The 24,112-nt window shown below is 37.0% G+C and overlaps 1 protein-coding gene across 1 annotated transcript; it reads right to left on the bottom strand.

Annotated features, from left to right (window-relative positions):
• Window positions 1–567: 567 nt before the first annotated feature.
• On the bottom strand, window positions 568–16,896 carry ARPP19 (cAMP regulated phosphoprotein 19). The gene is made up of 3 exons (XM_036917748.2): window positions 16,629–16,896; window positions 6,597–6,719; window positions 568–1,888 (listed from the first exon to the last, which is right to left on the bottom strand). The coding sequence occupies exons 1-3, from the start codon at window positions 16,671–16,673 to the stop codon at window positions 1,718–1,720; spliced, it is 339 nt and encodes a 112-aa protein (XP_036773643.1). The 5' UTR covers window positions 16,674–16,896; the 3' UTR covers window positions 568–1,717.
• Window positions 16,897–24,112: the final 7,216 nt, after the last annotated feature.

The raw sequence follows: 24,112 nt of genomic DNA on the forward strand, positions 1-24,112 counted from the left end.
TCCTCATTTCCATGCTACAGCACTACAATTTATAGAAGAGCTCCTAAGAGCAGTAAATTTGTTCCAGTAAATCTGTTAATTAAAGTTCTTATAAACTAGATAAACCATAAGTAAAATCAAATTGTTACTTTATTAAAGTGACATGTATAGAAGCAAAATATCTAAATATTTTAACATGAATATGTTCCACCTATCATGTAAATTACTCTAATTGTCACAAGCCTAATTAGCTTAGCTCATTATAATTACTTAAAATTATTTAGCAGAATTCAGTTCATCCTGACATAGGTTCCTGGGTCAGTCTTGCAAGTACTTGTTTCATTATAAATTTCTTTTTAAACAATTGTCAAACATCAGTAATAAGACAGGATTGAGAGTGATAAACAACTGAGAAATTTTAAGGAAAACATTATTATTGTGTCATAAAATACAGCACTCAGCAGAACAAATTTCAAAATGAAGGAAAAAGACAACTATGCTACTGAATAGACTGAACAGCACAGCCCAAATAATCTGAGTCAAAGAAGCAAAAATTAAAGGTCGGCGTGGGGGGGCAGCCACAAGAGGCAGAGTACTGAAGCCTTTTATTCTAGTGTCCCCAAAATTGACTGTGGAAGTAAAAAGTTTCTACATTTAAAAAGTCTATATAAAGTACATAAATTGCAATTTTCATACAAGTCAAAATGAAATGTTCTGCATAGGACAAAAGATATGCCTAAGCAACATATCATATTTGCACAAGGCCACTGAATGTCATGGATATTAGTAACAAATGAAGAAGCTTAAGTCTATGGCAGACTGAGCAAAGACTTCAGTTTGGTATTCTATAAACTCAAGATTGTAAACTACTCATAACTATACAAAAGCCCTAAGGTCATACAGTCTTGTGTAGGAACTCTTGTGCTTCTGGTTGGCACACCATCTACTTTTTAACATGTGAAATTAATACAGACATTTGTGAGAGGTTGTGCAAAACTACTGTATTTACAAAAGTGGCACAAAAGTGAATTCAACAGTTAATGCACATGCATACTTCATTCACATCTTCAGTAATAACAAAAGGTGCTTGAACACTATAGAACTGAAAAGGAATACTAGCTTCAATGGCAGCTGTTAAGCACTAAAGTCACATACGTTACACCAGAATGGGCAAATATTGCCCAAGTAAAATTCTATTGTTAAAGCTGAAACAGGTTTAAGGCCATTCAAGTTCAAGCACAGAGATACAAATCTTTTGGAGTCCCATCTATTTGTGTTTGAAATATGTGACCTTTTCTCCAACTTACGGTCTTAAACTTCTGTTTTACGAAATCCAAAAGGAAAATACAGAAGAAATCAATACAATAGAGGTTATTATATTAAATAAGGGTAACATACAAAGCTATAATTAAGATGAATTAAAGAAAGCCAAAACATTCAAATCGTAAAACTTGCTTGTTACTTGTTGGGACCAGTCCTACACTAGGAGTTAGGTAATATATACAAGTATTTTCAAGTAGATTACGTTGCTCTAACGTGTTCTTTTCATCAGTGCACTGTTAAACTAATGAAGAACTCTGCACACATATATTCCCTTACAACAGCACACACCATCGCTCCCTGCAAAGCCAGCATTCTCCAATGACTTAAGTGAATGAAAGGAAAGAAAAAGGAGAGAAATTACATACTAAGGGGAAATAGTGGGAATTAGAAGATTCATGCAGTTCTGCTCTTTCAGTCAGCCAGCCAGCTTGCTAGCAACAAGGGATGGTTTCCGTTGAGGAAGGTCCTGTGGAGTGGGAATGTGGTCACCAGTGACCTCTGTCTTATCTGGGGCTGCAGCAGGAAGTTGCTTGTTCTTCATTTTTGCTTTGGCCATGTTGTAATCCCCAGAATCAAAGTATTTTTGCTATAATGTAAAAAAGAAAGGAAAAAAAAAGAATTCAGACTGGAGTTTAAAAGCTTTCATATACAACTACCCAATTACACTGGGTTAAAATGTAGATGTGACCCTATGCTGTCACCAAGTCGGTCTAAAAAATTTTAAACAAAAACATAAGATGAAGTAGCAAATCTTTCACTTACACAGAAAAACCAGACTGAAATGCTTTCTTACATGATATTGAAAATCACGTAAGTCACCAACTTACATTTAAGATATGCCACCCATTTTCAATCAACCTCAGTTATTAAAACTATTATTTATAGTTGCTGGTACTCTATCATCTAGGCTGAACATTTCTGCCAAGATCTAAATCATTCATTTGAATTAGAGCAGTTCACTAAAATAAAAATTAAGGTTAAAATATAAATGTTAGGGTAGCAGAACAAATAAATTCATTGGAAATTATCACTTAAAATGCACATCCCTTTCCTACACCTCCACTTTTCACTTAAGACACTAAGTACAATTATCACTTTTTTTAAGCTGAAGTGATAAAGTAACAACCATACCTTTTGTCACTAAAATAAAATTGTGATAAGAGCTGAAGATCAACCTTAATATAGTTAATCTACATGAGTTTTCTGTTCCAGAGTAAAAACAGATACATTCACCTGGGTTCCAAATTCCATCTATCATGTTTAGCCTGCCTTTACTGAGTGCCTGCTGTACATAAGGCACTGTGTGAATCCTGGAGAGAAATACAAAGATGGACAATAGTCAAATAAGTCAACTATATACTGTTCTAGGTACATAAGGTACTCCAGGTACTCAAAAGTGGGGACCTAACTTCAGACTGATGTAGCCAAGAGAGAATAAACCAGGTATGAGATAATGGCCTGGATAAAAGGTGAAAGGGAAAAAATATATAAATATTTTCTTTGAGACTTCAGGAATCCTCATGTGGTAAATGAAATAGCTGGGAATGCATAGGGACTATTCTTTCATAAGCCAGATCTGCCTAATAAGGCCAAAGGGACTAAAGTTAGAAACTGCTTTTCATGTGTCACTATAAATGTAACACACTGAGCAGTAATAAGGTAACTTGGACCAGGCTCTTCTAAGGCTAGTTGCAGCTTCATTTCTGCATATTTTAAAATGAGTGTAGTAAAAAAAAATCTCAGACTTTCTGATGGCACTGTATTATATTAGAGAGCTACTTCTGAAGTTTAGCAGCCTCTAGAGGAGATAAAAGCAGCTTGACAAATTTTTTACTGAGTCAAAAGCACAACATGAAAAATTTAACACACAGTGCAATTTTTAGGCAGATTTTTCCCAACATGACAAAGTCAGTTTCTAACACCTATTTTACAGTAAGCAAAAGTTCATCATAAGGGGATCTGTAGATTGAGCTACACTGCTTGGGGAAATTTTAATTTATTTAATGTGGCTAGAGACAAAACTAAAATCAATGCTTAACAGTTTTAAATGCTCTAGGGAAAGGAGTGAACTAGATCAATGCTTCTCGTATAGGGACAGATACAGTCTAAGAAGAAAATATTAGTTATCTTTAACAATTTTTAAATTCTGCGTTTTTAAGTGAAAATACTTAAAAATAAACAAAACATATCCTGTATCATCTGGATGATAATCTTAACAGCCACCTCCCACCCAAATTTAGGGGACATACCACAATATTTATCATTGCACTGACACTAAGTGATCACCTAACGCAACAATAGTTAACTTCTAATGCCATGTTTTAAAACTGGGTCATCAGTTTCCTTGGGACTTCAAACTCCATAAATATGAAAAAACATGGTCAGAGTGCTCCTTGATATCCCTCCTAGGTTGATAGTCTGTATGTCACTACGTATATGTCATATAGTTAAAAGCCTAAAACAGGTATCATAATAACATTAACAAGTACACTAAAACAGAAAGGGACTAATGTAAATAACTAGTCAACCATTTCAAATGAAAAAATTGTTTAAAGATACTAATAAGGTAACCTGCCAGTTTGCTATTATGACAGAGGAAAACTAAAACCCAGGACCCATGATCCAAATATTTTTAAAAAATCAAAACTCTTTTAACCTAGTAAGAAATTATATAGTTGAATATGACTTTATTTCTCTAATATAAAAGTATTCATTCATTGACATTTTGGTATAATATAGAATCATTCAAAGCCTCTCTGCTCAAATTCTGTATCATTATTTCTTGATTCCAGGGGCATTTTCTTATTAACTACTACTTATCTACAGCACCAACTCCAAGAAACAATGTATGCAAATTATGACTCCTATAGATACTTAAAAAGTCACAAATAGTTGAAGCTAGAGGGAAGTTATAAAAACAACAGCTCAAATGTTGGAAGAAAGCCTGTTTGCATACACTATGCTGGAGATTAACAAAGCAGTTTCCTAAACACTAATAATCAGTCAAATCCCAACTGAAATAATAGTAGTCAGAGAAGATCATATAATTTATTTAATAACTAAAACCATACTTGATAGGACAATTTCAAAATCAGACCTGGTACAACATTCTATGCAGCTAGATTCATTATGAACATGTTTTTCCTTCTGCTGATAATTTATCCTCTGTTATGGTCTTTATATTTAACACTTTTGAATGGCCACATACTATTTTACTGACTTATTACAATTTACTTAGTAATTTCTCTGCTGCTGAATAGTAGTACTGCTTCTAATTATAGTTAAAGCTACAAAGAATTTCTTCAAATATGAAGACTTTTTCCTTAACACTGAATATACTCATATTAATTAATGAGATTATTCACTCAGAGAATATGAACATTTTTATAAATCTTGACCCATACCCCTTTCCACAGTAAGTAATTTTAAATGCTACAAACAGCAAAGAGCAAATCAGCTACATTCAACTTCAACCTCAGTAGTGGATATTATTTTGAAATTTTTCTATTTAGTTGTATGCATACTATGCATGATTGTTCTAATTTACATCTCAATGATTAACATTTTTCTCTGTGTTTTGTAACAATATTTTCCTCTGCAAAAATCCTTTATAGAGGGGCACCTTAATGTTTTTCTTGTGTATTTGAAAAAAATCCCTTATGTATTATAGATAATAACTACCATTTTTGTAAGAATTTCCCTACTGAATTACTTTCTCAGGGAGCACAGGTTTTTCTTTACATTTTTATATGTATAATATCATTCTTCCTTGTCACCCTGTTATTTCAAAGCTGTGAATGTTATTCTTGTATGTAAGATAACGAAGATGTCATTTTATATTTTGCTAGTTTAAAAAATAATTTGCCAAATTAATGTTAAAATATTTTTTTTGGTAGAAAGATTGTGTATCATCTCACTTACATGTGGAATCTAAAAACATCAAGCTCATAGAAATAGAGTAGGTGTTAGGTTGTTAGGGGCTGAGGGGAAAGGGAAATGGGGAGATAATGGTTGAAGGGTACAAACTTTCAATTTAAAAAAAAAATGAATAAATCCCAGGGATCTAATGTATAACACAGTGACTCTAATTAATAAAACTGTAATATATACTTGAAAGTTGCTATGAGTAGGGCTTTAATGTTCTCACTGTAACAGTAACAACAAATGGTAATTATGTGAAATAAATAATGTGTTAACTAACTTTAATGTGGTAAGCATTTCTCAGTTTATATGTGTATCAAATCATTGCATTGTACACCTTCAATGATGTTCTATGTCAATTATATCTCAAAAAAACTGGAAAAACTATTATTTTGCAATTTGTGAAAATAACCCATATGTAACTATAGCCTATACACACACAAACACACAAATATAAACTGACATATTTTTGTAAGCAAGCAGCAGATACCAGTATATTTAAGGCATTTGTTTAAGAGAAACATGATTTGGCTTCTGATTCAATTAGTAATTCTCATCCACAAATAATACTTCTCTTTCCCTATTTCCTGTACGGTAAATAATTTAAATGTGCTTAAACTAAAGATAGAGCTCTTTAATTTTTTATAAGCAAAGGAAGGAGTTAGAAAACCAAAGAGCAAACACATAGCATTATTTCAATGCAGATCTCATTATTGAGAAATAAAGGTTTCTACCTTATGAATTATTGGTAAGATTAAAACAAAAATGTTTTCAGTAATTAGAACTGCTAAAATTACAATGTATAAATTATATTAGAGTAGCTATGTGAAATGTGTATGTAAAGGAGATAGTTAAGCTATGCTTTATAAGTGATCATTTCATCCAAATAAAAAGTATTTTAAGCCTTTGTGTGGAAATCACCTTTAAAACAAGTAAATTAAAAAAATATGAGCAGGATAAATGCCAACTCCTAGACAGTGGTTGCTTTTGGAGAGAAGGGGAATGGGGATATAAACACATATATGGTAGGTTTCAACTACAGAACATTTTCTTACAAAGAAAAAATTGAAGTAAGCATGGCAAAATAGTAACATTGACTCTGGATGGTGGGTACATGAGTCCTGTTGTATTATTACCTGCACCTTCCTACATGCTTGAAATACTTTATAGTTAAATTTGATAAAGAACTGTAGATTCTTATCATACATATGTATAGAATAAACAGTATAAAATAATGGAAAAAATAATCTCTCTCTTCGGTAAGGTACCTATTTCACAATTTCTATTTCTGTAACAGTATACATGTTATATCCTGTTATTTATACATGAGCTTATAGGGTTTAAGCATTTGAAGATTATGCTTGAGAACTTACCCCTTTCTGCAATCGTTTCCTTAAGAAATCCGAACCTCCAGGCTTTTGTCCCAGATGAGGATACCTTGCTTTTAATTTTGCTTCTTCAGCTTTCTCTGGATTAGTCACTTTATCTTCCATTTCCTGAAAAAATTTTAAATAATTAGTTCTCTATTACAATTTAGTTAATTAAAATTATTTACCTTGTGACATCTAGATTCTAAGTTGCTGAATGCCAAATAATGCAGCATCTGACTATGAAATCAAGCACAGAAGCTTTTAAAACACCTCTGTCTTGTTTTTCAAGTGATCCATGTGATAGCTCTATTATAGCCGTGATGCATGTGTGACACCCCACACACTGGATAAAAATACCAAGATAGCTCAGCTCTGAAATTTTGCTTGCCATTAGTTTCCAGTCATGTATAATGCATTTATAGTTAGTCACCTTCTATGGAACTCATCAGCTCTTTGCCTATATTTAGAGAACCATCTTAATACTGAAAATACAATCTTTTTGACCTCCTATTTACCCAAAGTCATGTATGATGGGAAGCTCTGAGATTCTTTAATGGAAATTGAGAGCAGCTTTTTACCAGCACATTTTCCTTGAAAAACTCAATGCAGGCGGCCTTATTATTTTTAAGAGAGACATTATCTTTGTCAATCATCCCATCTGTGTATATTATTGCCTAATTTCCCTGATATTTAATGTCAAACTAAATATCTAAATGCTAAAGAGCCCATTCTTATTTATTAAAAACATGTTTCTGATTAGGGACCATCAATATTTTAATTCTGTTTAAATATTAGTCTTTTAATACCAGTCTTGACATAGTCTACTTTCTTACCAAGAACCATATTATATAGGGAAGCAGTATTTATCACTTTACGGCAAGTACTGCAGAAGAAAGTATGAATCGAGAAAAACAGAGCTGCCCGGACAGGGGAGGCTGGGCAACAGCAAGGCATACTTTCTAGCTAATGAACTCATTTCTGCATACCACCTCTGCATATCTCAATGCTTCCAGGTTATTTATGAATAGTCAAAAAGCAGGAATGTTATATATCCATAAGTGCCAAGCTTACTTGTTCTTGTAGCAAGCAAATCATTTATCAATCCGGGAACTGAACAAACAACTTCATACAATTTTTAAATATATTTTCCTCAAAATTATGTTATATACTGTCATTTATACATGTTATGTAAAGTGTGTATATATATATATATATATATATATACCTTATATACTGTCACTATTTCCTTCATCTTAAACTGCTTTCCTGTATGCTGTAACATCTTCTCATTTTTAGTCTTGGAAGGATTTTGAGAATAAAGCTGCTGCTGTGAAATTATGCTTTTTCTGTGAGGTTTCTTTTATGTGTGTTTATATTCCTTTCTGCTTCAGGTATTTGGCCTTCCTCTTTTATGATGCAGTTTCATGAATCTATTTTCATTTTTAGTCTCTTTACAGGAGTCACATCTTCACTCATTTGATACATACAAAATTCAACTGTGTGTGCGCAGCCAGAGATATATTCTAAATAGTATCAGTGATTCTGTCAATCATTCCGTTCAAGTGAGGTATGTTCCAGAGAGGACTCAAGTTGAGGTATGTGATGCAAATCTGCCATTCCCATGACGGTTTCAGTCCCTGGTTATCTTTTAGAGTGTAAGCACATCATTGCACTGTTTACCACTCAAGTGTTTATTAAACTCAGCCCCTACAACACAAGTCTACTGCCTCAGCAAGCAATTAACTGAAGAAACAGTCCTGCCATCCATTCAAACACTAGACAAAATAGTGACCATTTGACCTATTGAAAACTGATGGGGTGGTCAGTCTCCAAAATGGTCATGACTCCAGAGATCTGTCAAGGGTAATTTTAGCTATATGTGATTTTTGTCTTACCAACTTCAGGACCTAACCTCCATGTAAGATATGACTACACTGTACCTCATCAAAATACTTGGAGAAATAATATAAATTTAAGGTTACAAGTCTAGTGTAGAAAGGTGGGCTGAGTCACTGCAGTTTCTTCTCTGCGAAGGCTCGGCCTTCACTGCAGGCATCTACTATAGCTCCAGGATATTCACAGTGCTGCAATTTAGATGAGGAACTGGGAAGAGGGGCCTACTCTCTTGGGTTGTCCTGTACAGTTGTTTAATAAATTAGTTATTAAATTTGGACATTGATTGAAAAGGACTCCAACCTGATTATGGCCTTTCAGTCCCAGCACCTTCAAATTAAAAGGCTTATAGGAGTCCTGTATTTCTTTCTTGGCCTGGGATATAAGGGCTCTCTACTTCCTTTGATTTGAATGCTCATTTCTCTGTATCTTAAGACAGATTCCTTAAAATTTCTGGTATTTGGGTAGCAACTTTCCCTGGTTTCCAGTGTTTCTACAGGGGTCCCCTATTATATACAAGGAGGAGAAAGTTGTGTACAATATGACATTTTATCTGGTATTCCCTTATTTTCTTAATAAGGAATATTTATATCTATTTTTACATATAGTATTAAGCATGTTCAATTAAACTGAAATACTTTATTACAGAAAAACATTTTGGGCAAAATAACACCTACAGCTGAAAATATCATATAGATTTAGAATAGATTTATAATGTATCCTATAAAACAAACCAATTCTTGAACTTTCTTACCAAATACATGGCACAATGGCAAGTCACTGCTAGCTCCAACTTCACAGCTAGATTCAGAATTTCAGCTGCACTTAACACCAAAGGGGGTAAAAATACGACCAAAGCTACATTTTTCAGACATATCAAATACTACGAAGACGTCTACAATACTTTCCACAGATCATACAGAAACATTCTTAACCTTCTGCAGATGTAGACAGTTCCAGGACCTTACTGATAAGCAAGTTCAAATGCTGGACATTCAACTGTGTTCTAACAAAGCTACTAATTTGGGAAGTACAAATAAGACGTCAGGTGATGCGTCCACTAGCATTCAGCCCTCAGTCATCCTTCTCAAACCACCCTCCTGAATCACTACAGTTAGAAGCCTGAAATTACATTTCCCAGACTTAATTCCTATTAGGTTCTACCAATGGCACCTACTCCAGATTAAAAAGCATGGGAGACAGAATCCATTCTGCTCTTGGTGACTCCAAGAGTAGCCCTGTGAGCTCCTACAGGGGGGGAGGTCTGCACAGATAATCAGGGGTTACTGTAGCTTCAGATGACAGTGAGGGCAGAGGATCCTGTGCTCATGCTTCACCCCTTCTAATAATCTGTAATCTAAGTCCCTAAATCATATCCCTTTCTGCTTGAAACACCCATAATGGTTTCTATTCTCCAGCAGGTCACTAGCTGATAGGTAAAAGAAACAATTTATCCCTATATTCTGGTAAAAGATACAAAAGGGGAGATAGAATTTGATGTGATTACATGGTTTTGGACATCCTTCAAAGGGATTCCTAAACATTTACTTCAGCTAGACTGAAAATCTCCACAAAGGTTTGAGATACAGAAAGAAACAGCAAATGAAGAAATTGGTAAATGTGAATGTATACTGACAATCACTTTTCTAATTTAATGTCTTAATATGTGAGGTTAAAAATGGACAGAACAAAAATACTATATAAAGTTACAGTATTTTAACATAATTGAAATGTTCTATGGTCCTATATTGTTTAGAAAAGAGTTTATGATTTTAATTTCACATTTTGTTTAGTTAAGGATGCATGATAAAATTTCCAGGGGAACCAATTAAATAACAGGAATAAAGTGTATAACTTCTAAGCCAACAGTGGGGATAAAATGGAAGAAAAAAAGAAAATCAACTGAAAAAAAAAAAGGGCAGGAAGAAAAGAGAAAGACTAAAAAAAGCATGATTAGAGATACAAAAGCTCTAAATATTCATGCCTCTAATAAAAACCCTCAAAATACATAGACAGAAGCACAGGGAACTTCCAATTGACAAGTCCATCAGCAAAGGAGACTTTAACACACCTTCCTCAAAAGGTGAACCAGACAAAGTAGTCAGGATACCTGCATCCACAATTTAGAAATATATATTCTTCCCAAGCGTAAGTGGAAAAACTGACTGACTACTAGGCCATAAGTACTAAGCAATATAAGCAATACTAAGTGCCAATCAAGTCTTAACCAGTTTGATCCAGACCACCCACCTATGACTGCAATTCATAAGATTAAAAGTCAGTAATAAAACAATTTATACATCCCTACCATTTGGAAACTAAAATGCATTATTAAATAATTCATAGTTAAAAAGCATCAGGAATAAAAAGTAAATATGCTCAACTCACTGATAATACAAAGTCTACACATACCAAACTTGTGGGATACAAGTGTCCCCTAATGGCTTATTTTAGAGAAGAAAACTAAAATTCAATGACCTTTGCACCCAACTTAAGAAGTCAGAGAAAAAATGGAACTCAAAGAAAACAGGGGAAAATAAAAACCAACAATTAATGTAACAGGAAACAAAGATACAATAAAGAGGATCAACAAAAGGAGGGAAATTACAAACCAAGAAGTTCTTTTTTTAATTCAAATGTGGTTTCAAAATTTTACTCTCCAAGAAACCTATGTATTAAACAGCAATTTTACTACTTTTTATAAATAGATGCTAGAATGTAAGTGGAATCATTTAGCTATGTGGTTTCTATGCTGATTAATACCTTTGTGGGGGAGGGGAGAAGCATTATTAGAATTCCAGAACATTTACCATAGGCTACAGACTGGGAAAGCAGAAACCCAGGATTATCTTAAGAGACAGATGCTTATGATATTAAAAACAACAACACTGTTTTAAATGATACCTACCTCTTCACAAGAACATATGCCCTAATATAATCTTCACTGTATACTCTATACCTAGCACAGGGCCTAACTTTATTAATGTTAGGTACTTGCATTTTTGTGAATTAGTCTACTGAAATACATCAGACATACTTTCTGTAAGCAGGTGGGGTATAAGATATAAAAACATACATGTAAAAAGGACACTCAAATAATTAAAGATTATTTTGTAGTATATCATGGACTATTAAAACATCTGAATGATTGATATCACTTTTCAGCATCAAGCACAGAAGTTACACAGCTCTATTAGCAATAAAAATCTGACCACTCTTAAGCAAAGACTTGCTGAGCAGTATGTTCATTGATGCAATGACTGATGAATAAGTCGAAAAGATTAATAAAAGCCAACAAATCCTTTGGGATATTGCCAGGAAGGTACCAATACTGTTACAAACCTCTATAGAAAAATACTGTAGTCCTATTAAGTGCTTGCTGCTTGCCTAGTGCCTGATATTTAATGGGTGTCCAACACAAGTCAACCAAATGAACAAACTGTGTACTCCAACTGTTTCAGTAAAGCTCGGAAATTTTCTCAATACCTGATAGTTTCAACATCAGCTTATATTTGAAATATTTCATGTTAACAGTACACACAGTTTCAGGAATTGAAGTTGGTAAGTATTAAAGTCTTGAACAAACAGTGACAAGCCTAAAACATTGTTGTATAGCAAACTAAGATAGCAAAGAGAAACATTTCAAAACTCTTCTGAGGTTTATCTCTAGATTGCTAAGAAACAATGGCCACACACATACCAAACAAGCAGGTTGTGCTTTGAACTGAAAACACTCTTGAGCCTTTCAGTTACTAAAGGTAGTGTGAAAACAGCCCCAGGAAATGCCAATATTAACTGCAATTAAAAAAAAAAAGGCAAAATGGGAAAGCAATTTATATTTACACTTTAACGATGATATACGGAACTAATAGTTCTCTTCCACCACTCACAAAGGCACCAAGCGTATATTGTAAACAGACAAAAATATTTAAATTGAGAGCTCTACTTGAGTTAGCCTCTTCGAAGACAACATCTAACTTGATGAATCTTGTAACAGAAACTCCAGGAAACCTTCTACTGAGATCTTTGGATAAAAATATTTTTAAGCCACAATCTATATGAAAATATATATACACAAATCCCTCTACCTTCATTCATATTTCTTAAGCAAATCTCTAAGCTAAGGTTTTATATGACCACGGTCTAGCCTTCTCTTTTTAAACTGCAGTACCAGCACTGCCATTTGTATTGGAATAGTACTTTGGCGATGACTTCAACTAAAAATTTCAGAGAAAAATTCATACAACAAGTATTTTCTGAACAATGTCAGATATTCTGCTAGGTGCTATGGGGAAAAGATAAATAAAGGAGGGTCCCTGAGTTTAAGATGACCACAATGAAAACAGGGTTTCTTCTGAAGACTCCACATACCTCTTCTCACCTTTAGAAAAACAACACAGGTCCGAACACAGGACTAAGATTGTTGTAGCTTAGTGTTATTCAAAATGGATTCACACATGATAGATCCATGAGGTCTCTGCTAAAAATTTTCTTAATGTTTTGTCTTCAGTTCAGTGATAAGCCGGAAGAAAAATACAAGCATATTCCAGACCATCTCAATTGTCACCTGGTATCTCAGTAGTGCTATAGGCCCCGTGAGAACTTTCATTTATGACAGACTGAGCAGTACTACTCCAATCATCCAAGATATGGGAAAAGAACAGGGCTGTATTTAAAATGCAAATGAGGAATCTTTGACCCTAGAATTAAATGACCACACAGCTTACTCTTAAAAAGGAAAAACTAGTCATCATACGGCCTAGGGGAGAGTTAACTTGCCATACTCAAAAAGTTCCTGCACTTGAACAATTGCTACCCTATTCTCAAAATGTTGGAAATTTAGTTTAGGCAAAATACCATGCCATACTGAATTAACAGTGTAGACTGTTTTTGTTTGCATTTAATTTTTAGTTTTAGAGTGGTATGAGTTTATACTTATTTTTATGTTAGTACACATTTAATGAATATAGCAGTAAAAAGTGAGCTATACAATTTTTTCTCTTAACAAGAGCACACATACTACTCAGAGAAACACCGACCTTGCCCTTATTCCATGCAGAGCTCATCTCTTCACCTTCAATTTCACAGGCTAACATACCATACCATAAAACTAAAGGTAGTTTAGCCGAATAGTTTGGCTCTAATTGAAAGATCAGTTGGGTACACAGACAATAATATTAATTTTTCAGGTCATCTGTCTATTCTTCCGAATAGAAGAAACAGGTGATTTGGCCCACAGGAACACAGAAGTGACTCTGCACATTTTCCTCCTGTTTAGGGATGGTATCCATTCTGCAGGCACTTAACATCTACAGCCAATCCCAAACTCAAGAAGGGACATTATATAACCAACACACTTTGGTATTAATGACAGCAGCCCTAAAAGCAAAAGACTTGAATTAAATTTTTAATGTAGACACTCATGAAGAGAAAATATTCAAGATATCCTTAATACTGTTAAGAGACATATTAGGCTGTTCCAAATAAAAGCATTTACGCTCTGGAAATCAACACTTCACACTTTGGCAACACAGTAACACATCTCATAAAAGACAATTACATAGCCCACTATCGTATATCAGAAGTCAAAACTGAGGCTGGTTTCAGTATTTAGGACAAGACAGCAGACATGGGTTTATTATTTTTATGGGTTCCTAAAACCCTAAGCAGTAATGAACACCATGATAAATATTTTACAACATATAAATATTTTTTTGGTATCAATCTACAATTACATGAGAAACATTGTTTACTAGACTCCCCCCCACAAACCCCATTATAGTCACTGTCCATCAGTGTATTAAGATGCTGTAGAATCATTACTTGTCTTCTCTGTGTTGCAAAGCCCTCCCTGTGCCTCCCCCACATTATACATGCTGATGCCCCCTTTCTTCCCCCCTCCTTATTCCTCCCTTCCCACCTATCCTCCCCAGCCCCTTTCCCTTTGGTAACTGTTAGTCCATTCTTGGGTTCTGTGATTCTGATGCTGTTTTGTTCCTTCAGTTTTTTTCTTTGTTCTTATACTCCACGTATGAGTGAAATCATTTAATGCTTGTCTTTCTCCGCCTGGCTTATTTCACTGAGCATAATACCCTCTAGCTCCATCCATGTTGTTGCAAATGGTAGGATTTGTTTTCCTCTTATGGTTGAATAATATTCCATTGTGTATATGTACCACCTCTTCTTTACCCATTCATCTACTGATGGACACTTAGGTTGCTTCCATTTCTTGGCTATTGTAAATAGTGCTGCGATAAACATAGGGGTGCATCTGTCTTTTTCAAACTGGGCTACTGCATTCTTAGGGTAAATTCCTAGGAGTGGAATTCCTGGGTCAAATGGTATTTCTATTTGGGCTTTTTGAAGAACCTCCATACTGCTTTCCACAATGGTTGAACTAATTTACATTCCCACCAGCCGTGTAGGAGGGTTCCCCTTTCTCCACATCCTCACCAACATTTGTTGTTTGTCTTTTGGATGGTGGTGATCCTTTACAACATATAAATTTTAATATTACTGTTAATACTGCAACCCTTACACTACATATGTAACATATATGTATTTTTTTGTCCCAAAGTTCATTTTTTTGCCAAATGTGAAAAATATCCAACAGTTTTCACTGGAATATTCTTGAATAATGTGGTAACTTGGCCTGTTTATGCTGTTTTTACCTCCAGTTACTTTACAAGTAATATTACAATAGAAATCATCCAACTCAGGAAAAGTAGTTTGGAACCACTGATCAAATAAAAAACATGCTTTTGAGCACCAAATTTCCAACCGGATTAGAAGCGTGGCTGCAACAATAAGCAGAAGCCCTTAGCCTGAGCATTAGATGAAGTCCTATTTATGTCAATGCCGCCTGATTTTTTAAGAAAAAGTGTTGTAACTCTCCATAAACAATTTAGGAAACACGATGTCGTGGACCTTTGCAGGCCAGCCACAAGTACCGGCAGGGCAACATAAATAATCAAGATGGAAAGGGCAGGATTACCCTAGGTGAAATATAAAGCCTTGATGTTCCGAATTGGAATCATACCGACTGGTAGCGAATTTCCCTATGTTAGGATAAAACCTAAATGTGATTTATTCCCACTAGGATGTTTAAACATTTTTAACAGTAAAGTATGGACAAAGGGCCACGTGGTGGAAGCTGCTCGGGCTGAGAGTGGAGGTGGGGGTGGAGGGAATTGGTATGGGTCTGGCTATACCTGTTTGAGTTTTTTTTTAACCTACCAATAAGATTAAGATAAATGTAAAGGAAAGATGTAACTGGCTTAGGCGACGTTTGGGGAAGAAGATGAACCCTGTAGTACTCAGCCAATGAAGAACCAGGGGAGGGGCTTGCGCACTAGGAGATAAATTACTGGCGCCAAACTCCCCAGGTGTGCCTGCCCACCAGACACCTTATCTTGCAAGACCGTCATTAAAGCCTCGCTCCGCTGTTCTCTTTGTCTCCGTGTCCACTTACTGAATTTGGACCAGTGAGTGTGTTTCTCACACCTACAACAGAAAGATACAAGAGACTTTACAAAATATTCCTGTTTCCACGAAAAACCTGATCAACTAAGTTGGCAAAATTTTTAAATTCCAAACTTTCAATTTAAGCAGGTCGCATATATGTCGAGTACCAGTGGCTCATACTGCTGAGCACACACTAAATACTTTGTTACCACTTCATCTGAGCCTCACAACCACCACGTGAAGCAAGCACTGTCACTATTCTGATTTTACAGATGAGGAGATTGGAGCCTCAAGAGCTAGACAACTGACGAAGGCTACACGGCAAACAAGGACTGAAACTGAAATTCCAACCGAGGTCTAACGGCGCCCAAACGCGAGCTACTGCCTTTGGAGTTAATACAAGTAGTGGGGAGAGTTAGTTCTCCAAGGAAAAAATACAGAACTTCCTAAACAAAGTGAAGCTCACGGAACAACTTCGGTTCCACGCGTAAGCATAAGGACCGAGTCCCGGGTTCGTAAGGGACTCGGGAAACACGCGACGCAGCGAGGCACGCTGGGCGACGCTGCGAAGATGTGCGGGCTCGGCGCGCCCCTCCGTACGCGGCTGCAGCGGGACGCCTGGCGGGTCGGCTCTCCGCGCCGTCCGGGCCCCGCTGCCCGCTCCCCGCGCGCACTCACCTGCTGCTCCTCCGCGGAGGCTGCCTCGGGGACGTCCGCGGACATGCTGCTCCCGCTGCACAGGAGACTGGGGGAAGAACTGCGATTACCGGGTGGCTGCGGCCGCCTGGCTGCGCACCGCCGCAGGGCCGCCCGCCCCCGTCCTCCGCGCGCAGCCCGGGCCGCCCCCGCCCTCGAAAATGGCCACCGCCTTGAGACGACGCAGAGCCTCGGCGCGCTGGGCGGGCCCAGACGCAGCCCCGCGCCGCGCCCCAGCCGGCTTACCCGGCTGCTCCGGCTGTGCGACGCTGATGCACTTCCTTTTTTCCTTCAAAGGTCGCTGCTCGCGCCTTGCCTCACATCCGTCTGCCCAATGCTTCCTGGGAATCGTAGTTTCTAACGGGACCCTTTCTCCAGGCCCTTTCCAACCTATTCTGTTCCCTTCTGTTTCTCATCCCCAGAGTCGTTCCATTTTCTTCCTTGCTCTCCGCATTGCAGCCACACGGACTTTCTTTTGGGTGCTGCCTCCCGCCACAAGTTTCTCCCTGCTCTGCTTCACCTGCTTGGACATATTCATCTTTCACACTGTAATCCTCCATCAATCACTGCCTCAGACTTTTCCAGAGCTCTTGCACGGGTCAGACCCACCTGTGAAAATACTGTCTTGTCTCTGTATAGTTACTCAACAGCGTACCGTATCATGAGACAGTAATTGAGATTAAAGTCACCTTTCCTACTCAGATGAACCACAATAGAGAAGAGACCTCTTCTATGTTTGCTTATATTTCCCTTCAAGAGCCCAGCATTGCCTAGATATTCAATAAATATCTCCTAAGAAATTCAACTTGTCTACTCCCAGGGGTCCACTCCCACAACTATCACAACTATACTGGCACTGTGGGCACCAAACTCCTTCAATGACTCTTAATTGCCAAATCTGTTGGCTTCACATTTAATCCTCATTCTACTTGACATTTGAATAGCTACTGGCAGTACATGGTGGTTCCAATAAAATGCCTATCCAAATCTTTTCTTGGAGATAAGATTATCCTTTTAGAGTTAAACTAGTAAAAAAGCAACAGATAATGAATGCGATTCTGTGGGAATTTGGTGTGGATAAAGTGAAGGTTCCTGTGGCCAGGATTTTCACCTGGCTCTGGTTGGCTAGCTCACTTAACACGTGTGGGCAATAACTCGTTATGGACTGTATATAAAGAGCCCTACCCAGTGCTCTGGGTGACATGGTGGCATGGCTGCAAGGCTGCAGGAGAGCAGAGCAGAGACTGGAGTGATGGTAGCACCAAGGACAGAGACTGGGACAGCTGTGCAGGTACAGAGGCCCAGAGGCAGAGACTGGCTTGCTGCATGCAGACTCGCTCTGAGTGGACGGGAACTGCCACCGTGGAAATAAAGTTGGGTATAAACCCTTTCACACCAAGAACGTTCTCCTGTCATTTCTTTGGTCACATTGAGTCCATAGTGAATTTTCCTGGGGCTGAAACCCATTGGCAAGACATTTGGAAACCATCAAAACTCAACCAGCGTGTCTTGGGTATAATCTCAGACAGGAAGGATTGGGCTGGGATTGAGACTTGAAAAAAGAAAAGTGTTATATTGCACTCCTTATCAAGAGAGAAAGGAAAGGGTTTGCCAGGCAAGTATATAACATACAAAGGGTTCAAGAGGCCAACTCTGACAAGGATATCCTTTGGGAGTGCCTTAAGCTGGACCAGCTGAGAAACTTAAAAAGATCAACTAAATATTTGTACACATTCCATATTCACAAAGTGATCCACTAAAAATTTGCCTTCCCATTATGCAAAACTACAGGGAGTAAGAAGAATGCGTTAGGCTACCTGAAGCATCTAATAGTTGTATTTTTATTAACAGTTGGCATTCTGGTATATACCCTGTATCAATGTATTTGTGAACTTGGGTTAAAATCTTATAGACACACATATATAGAAAATCAGTATGTGTGATCTTGAATAAAGAGAGTCTGTTCCTGAAAGGCAGTGACACTTGCACGAGGGCAAGTTTGCATTTTTCAGAGGCAAACTTTGGCCAGTGTAGAATTCACAAAGGCCAATAACCCATTTTGAGGACCTAGAAGCCATCCTTCCCCAAGCAATACCCCTCTGTATCATCAACCATGTACCTTAATTTTTAAAACTGCACACTGATCACTGACACCTTGCTTCTCAGAACTTTCTTCCCTTGACCTCTAGGATACCCCTCTCTTTATTCTCTTCTACTTCTCTGGCCAATCCTTGTAAATCTCTTTCGTTGACTCTTCTTTACCTAGCTCTTAATGGGAGATTCTAACAACATAGCCCTTGGATTCACTTCTACTCTAGTACTACACTCTCTGGGAGACCACTTCCACCCTTGTACTTCAGTTGCCATCTCTATATTCTAGATCAGTGCTGTCCAATAGAACTTTCTGTGATGATGGACATACTCTGTTTCTGTGCCATCCAGTGCAGTAGCCACTAGCCACATATGACTATTGAGCCTTTGAATTGTGACTAGCTAGTGCAACCAGGGAACTGAATTTTTTATTTAATTTAATTTATTTTGCCAAAGGGATTACAATCACTGAGAAACCCTACTGACATTCTCATTAGGTCTGGGGCAAGGTTCAGGAACTGATGCTTACTTATCAAAGCCACCCCTGGTGATTCTGATGCACACATGCACAAAAGCTTTGGCAAGCTTGGAACTTGGTAGGTGTTCAAGAGCTTTACAGACATCTGAGGTTCTTCTGAGGTTTGGATGTCTTAGCCCAAGAGTTTGTAGGAGTAAAGGAGATGAGATAATGTACCACCCCATCCATTCCTCAAATAGCTGAAGAGGAAGTCCACCTGCCTCATTGCTGACAATGTAGCAAATAACAAGGACAGAATACATTTTTAATGAAAGTAAGAGTTAGGAAGAGATTGGAAGATCAACTCAGGGAAACCAGGTGAGATTAAGAGTACCACAAACCCTGAAGAAAAATGGTGATTTCTGGCAGCAAAGCCCAGGGAACATTACCAGAATAAGCAGGACAATACTGATAAAGAGAGTAGTTTTCAATTTTAGTATTAGAAGTGGAACCTAGAAAGTGGAAGATGCCGCTTCTCTAGGGACTTAGTGAGATGAGAGACTCTTAGGTGAACTGGCAAGGTTGGACCAGGAAAATTATAAATGAGTTAAAAAGAACAATGAACAGTAGCTCTGGAAAGACTTTAAAAAACTTCAAACCTTTCAAATCTCATATTTGCCAAAATGTCTTTCTAAAGCCTCCCTCACCTGTATTTGCATGCCTCCTGACAGTATACTAAGTTGAATGAAATGGCTACTCAGTTGCTTTAGAACATTCCTTCCTAAAGTCTTCTTATTAATCAAAGTTTTTTCTCTAATAATTAATAGGCATACCATGTCATACATCTCACTCATTGCACAGCAAACTATAAACTTTACTGCTGAGAATACTGATGAAAAGTATATTTTAATGCCAAAACACAATTCTAGTGGGAAAAAAGAATGAAAAATACAGGCAAAATGCCTGTGTAGAAGAGTGTGAAAAGATAAGCTTTAGCTTGGATTTGATCATGGCTCTTCTGCTTACTGACAGGGTGACCTTGGGCAAGCTCTTCAAGCCTCATTTGCTTTCATTTTATTTATTTTTTAATTTATTTATTTAATATATTTTTTATTATGGTGTCATTAATATACAATCACATGAGGAACACTGTGGTTACTGATTCCCCCCATTATCAAGTCGCCACCATATACCCCATTACAGTCACTATCCATCAGTGTAGTGAGATGCTATAGAGTAACTACCTGTCTTCTCTGTGCTATACTGCCTCCCCCATGCTGCCCCTACATTATGTGTGCTAGTCATAATGCCCCTTAATCCCCTTATCTCTCCCTTCCCCCCGACTCTCCCAAGTCTCTTTCCCTTTGGTAACTGTTAGTCCATTCTTGGGTTCTGTGAGTCTGTCGCTGCTTTGTTCCCTTCAGTTTTTTCTTTGTTCTTATACTCCACAGATGAGTGAAATCATTTGATATTTGTCTTTCTCCACCTGGCTTATTTCACTGAGCATAATACCCTCTAGCTCCATCCATGTTGTTGCAAGTGGTAAGATTTGTTTTCTTTTTAAGGCTGAATAATATTCCATTGTGTATATATACCACCTCTTCTTTATCCATTCATCGACTGATGGACATTTAGGGTGCTTCCATTTCTTGGCTACTGTAAATAGGGCTGTGATAAACATAGGGGTGCATATGTCTTTTTCAAACTGGGCTCCTGCATTCTTAGGGTAAATTCCTTGACCTTAGGGTCAAATGGTATTTCTATTTTGAGTTTTTTGAGGGACCTCCATACTGGTTTCCACAAAGGTTGAACTAATTTACATTCCAGCCAGCAGTGTAGGAGGGTTCCCCTTTCTCCATATCCTCACCAGCATTTTTTGTTGTTTGTCTTTTGATGTCGGCCATCCTAACTGGTGTGAGGTGATATCACATTGTGGTTTAATTTGCATTTCTCTGATGATTAGCGATGTGGAGCATCTTTTCATGTGCCTGTTGGTCATCTGAATTTCTTCTTTGGAGAGGTGTATGTTCAGATCCGCTGCCCATTTTTTAATCGGATTATTTGCTTTTTTGTTGAGGTGCATGAGCTCTTAATGTATTTTGGATGTCAACCCCTTATCGGATATGTCATTTACGAATATATTCTCCCATACTGTTGGATGCCTTTTTGTTCTACTGATGGTGTCCTTTGCTGCATAGAAGCTTTTTATTTTGATATAGTCCCACTTGTTCATATTTGCTTTTGTTTCCCTTGCCCGAGAAGATATGTTCATGAAAAAGTTGCTCATATTTATATTCAAGAGAGTTTTGTTTATGTTTTCTTCCAAGAGTTTTATGGTTTCATGACTTACATTCAGGTCTTTGATCCATTTCAAATTAACTTTTGTGTGTGGAGTTAGACAGTAATCCAGTTTCATTCTCTTACATATAGCTGTCCAGTTTTGCCAACACCAGCTGTTGAAGAGGCTGCCATTTCTCCATGGCATATCCATGTATATCCATGGCTCCTTCATCATGTATTAATTGACCATATGTGCTTGGGTTTATATCTGGGCTCTCTAGTCTGTTCCATTGGCCTATGGGTCTGTTCCTGTGCCAGTACCAAATTGTCTTGATTACTGTGGCTTTGTAGTAGAGCTTGAAGTTGGGAAGTGTAATCCTCCCTGCTTCATTCTTCAGTCTCAGGATTGCTTTGGCTATTTGCGGTCTTTTGTGGTTCCACATGAATCTTAGAACAATTTGTTCCAGTTCATTGAAGAATGCTGTCAGTATTTTGATAGGGATTGCATTGAATCTGTAGATTGCTTTAGGCAGGATGGCTATTTTGACAATATTAATTCTTCCTACCTGAGAACATGGGATGAATTTCCATTTATTAGCATCCTCTTTAATTTCTCTTAAGAGCTTCTTGTAGTTTTCAGGGTATAGGTCTTTCACTTCCTTGGTTAGGTTTATTCCTAGGTATTTTATTCTTTTTGATGCAATTGTGAATTGTGAATGGAATTGTTTTCCTGATTTCTCTTTCTGTTAGTTCATCGTTAGTGTACAGGAATGCAACAGATTTCTGTGTATTAATTTTGTATCTTGCAACTTTGCTGAATTCAGATATTCTAGTAGTTTTGGAGTGGATTCTTTAGGGTTTTTTTTTATATAGAATATCATGTCATCTGCAAACAGTGACAGTTTGACTTGGTCCTTATCAATCTGGATGCCTTGTATTTCTTTGTTTTGTCTGATTGCTGTGGGTAGAACTTCCAGTACTATGTTGAATAAAAGTGGGAAGACCAGGCACCTTCTCTTGTTCCCAATCTTAGAGGAAAAGCTTTGAGCTTTTCACTGTTAACTATGATGTTGGTAGTGGGTTTGTCATATACAGCCTTTATTATGTTGAGGTACTTGCCCTCTATACCCATTTTGTTGAGAGTTTTTTTCATGAATGGGTGTTGAATTTTGTTGAATCCTTTTTCAGCATCTATGGAGATGATCATATGATTTTTGTGTTTCTTTTTATTGATATAGTAGATGATATTGATGGATTTTCAAATATTGTACCATCCTTGCATCCCTGAGATGAATCCCACTTGATAATGGTATATGATCCTCTTGAAGTATTTTTGAATTTGGTTTGCTAATATTTTGTTGAATATTTTTACATCTATGTTTATCAGGGATATTAGTCTGTAGTTTTCTTTTTTTGTGGTGTCTTTGCCTGGTTTTGGTATTAGAGTGATGCTGGCCTCATAGAATGAGTTTGGAAGTATTCCCTCCTCTTCTATGTTTTGGAAAACTTTAAGTAGAATGGGTAATTGTCTTCTCTAAATGTCTGATAAAATTTAACGGTGAAGTAATCTCATCCAGGGGTTTGTTCTTGGATAGTTTTTTGAATACAGATTCAATTTCATTGCTGGTAATTGGTCTGTTTAGATTTTCTGTTTCATCCTGGGTCAGTCTTGGAAGGTTGTGTTTTTCTATGAAGTTGTCCATTTCTTCTAGGTTATCCAGTTTGTTACCATATAATTTTTCACTGTATTCTCTAATTATTCTTTGTATTTCTGTGGTGTCCGCAGTGATTTTTCCTTTCTCATTTCTGATTCTTTTCATGTGTGTAGATTCTCTTTTTTTCTTGTAAGTCCGGGTTGTGGTTTATCTATTTTGTTTATTTTCTAAAAGAATCAGTTCTAGGTTTCATTAATTTTTTGTATTGTTTTATTCTTCTCTATTTTATTTATTTCTTCTCTGATCTTTATTATGTCCCTCCTACTACTGACTTTGGGCTTCATTTGTTCTTCTATTTCCAGTTGCAGTAATTGTGAATTCAGATTATTCATTTGGGATTGTTCTTCCTTCTTTAAATAGGCCTGGACTGCTTTATACTTTCCTCTTAGAACTGCCTTCAATGCGTCCCACAGAATTTGCGGCATTGCGCTGTTGTTTTCATTTCTCTCCATATATTGCTTGATCTCTGTTTTAATTTAGTCATTGATCCATTGATTATTTAGGAGCATGTTGTCAAGCCTCCATGTGTTTGTAAGCCTTTTTGTTTTCTTTGTACAATTTATTTCTAGTTTCATACTATTGTGATATGAGAAGTTGGTTGGTACAATTTCAATCTTTTTGAATTTGCTGAGGCTCTTTTTGTGGCCTAGCTTGTGGTCTATTCTGGAAAATGTTGCATGTGCACTTGAGAAGAATGTGTATCCTAATGCTTTTGGGTGGAATGTTCTATAGATGTTTGTTAGGTCTCTTTGTTCTAATGTGTTGTTCAGTGCCTCTGTATCATTTATTTTCTGTCTGGTTGATCTGCCCTTCGGAGTGAATGGTATGTTGAAATCTCCTAAAATGATTGCATTGCATTCTATTTCTTCCTTTAATTCTGTTAGTATCTGTTTCATATATGTAGGTGCTCCTCTCTTGGGTGC

Source organism: Manis pentadactyla, chromosome 11 (assembly GCF_030020395.1).
Source record: "Manis pentadactyla isolate mManPen7 chromosome 11, mManPen7.hap1, whole genome shotgun sequence".
In the NCBI taxonomy this organism is placed as follows: Eukaryota; Metazoa; Chordata; class Mammalia; order Pholidota; family Manidae; genus Manis; species Manis pentadactyla.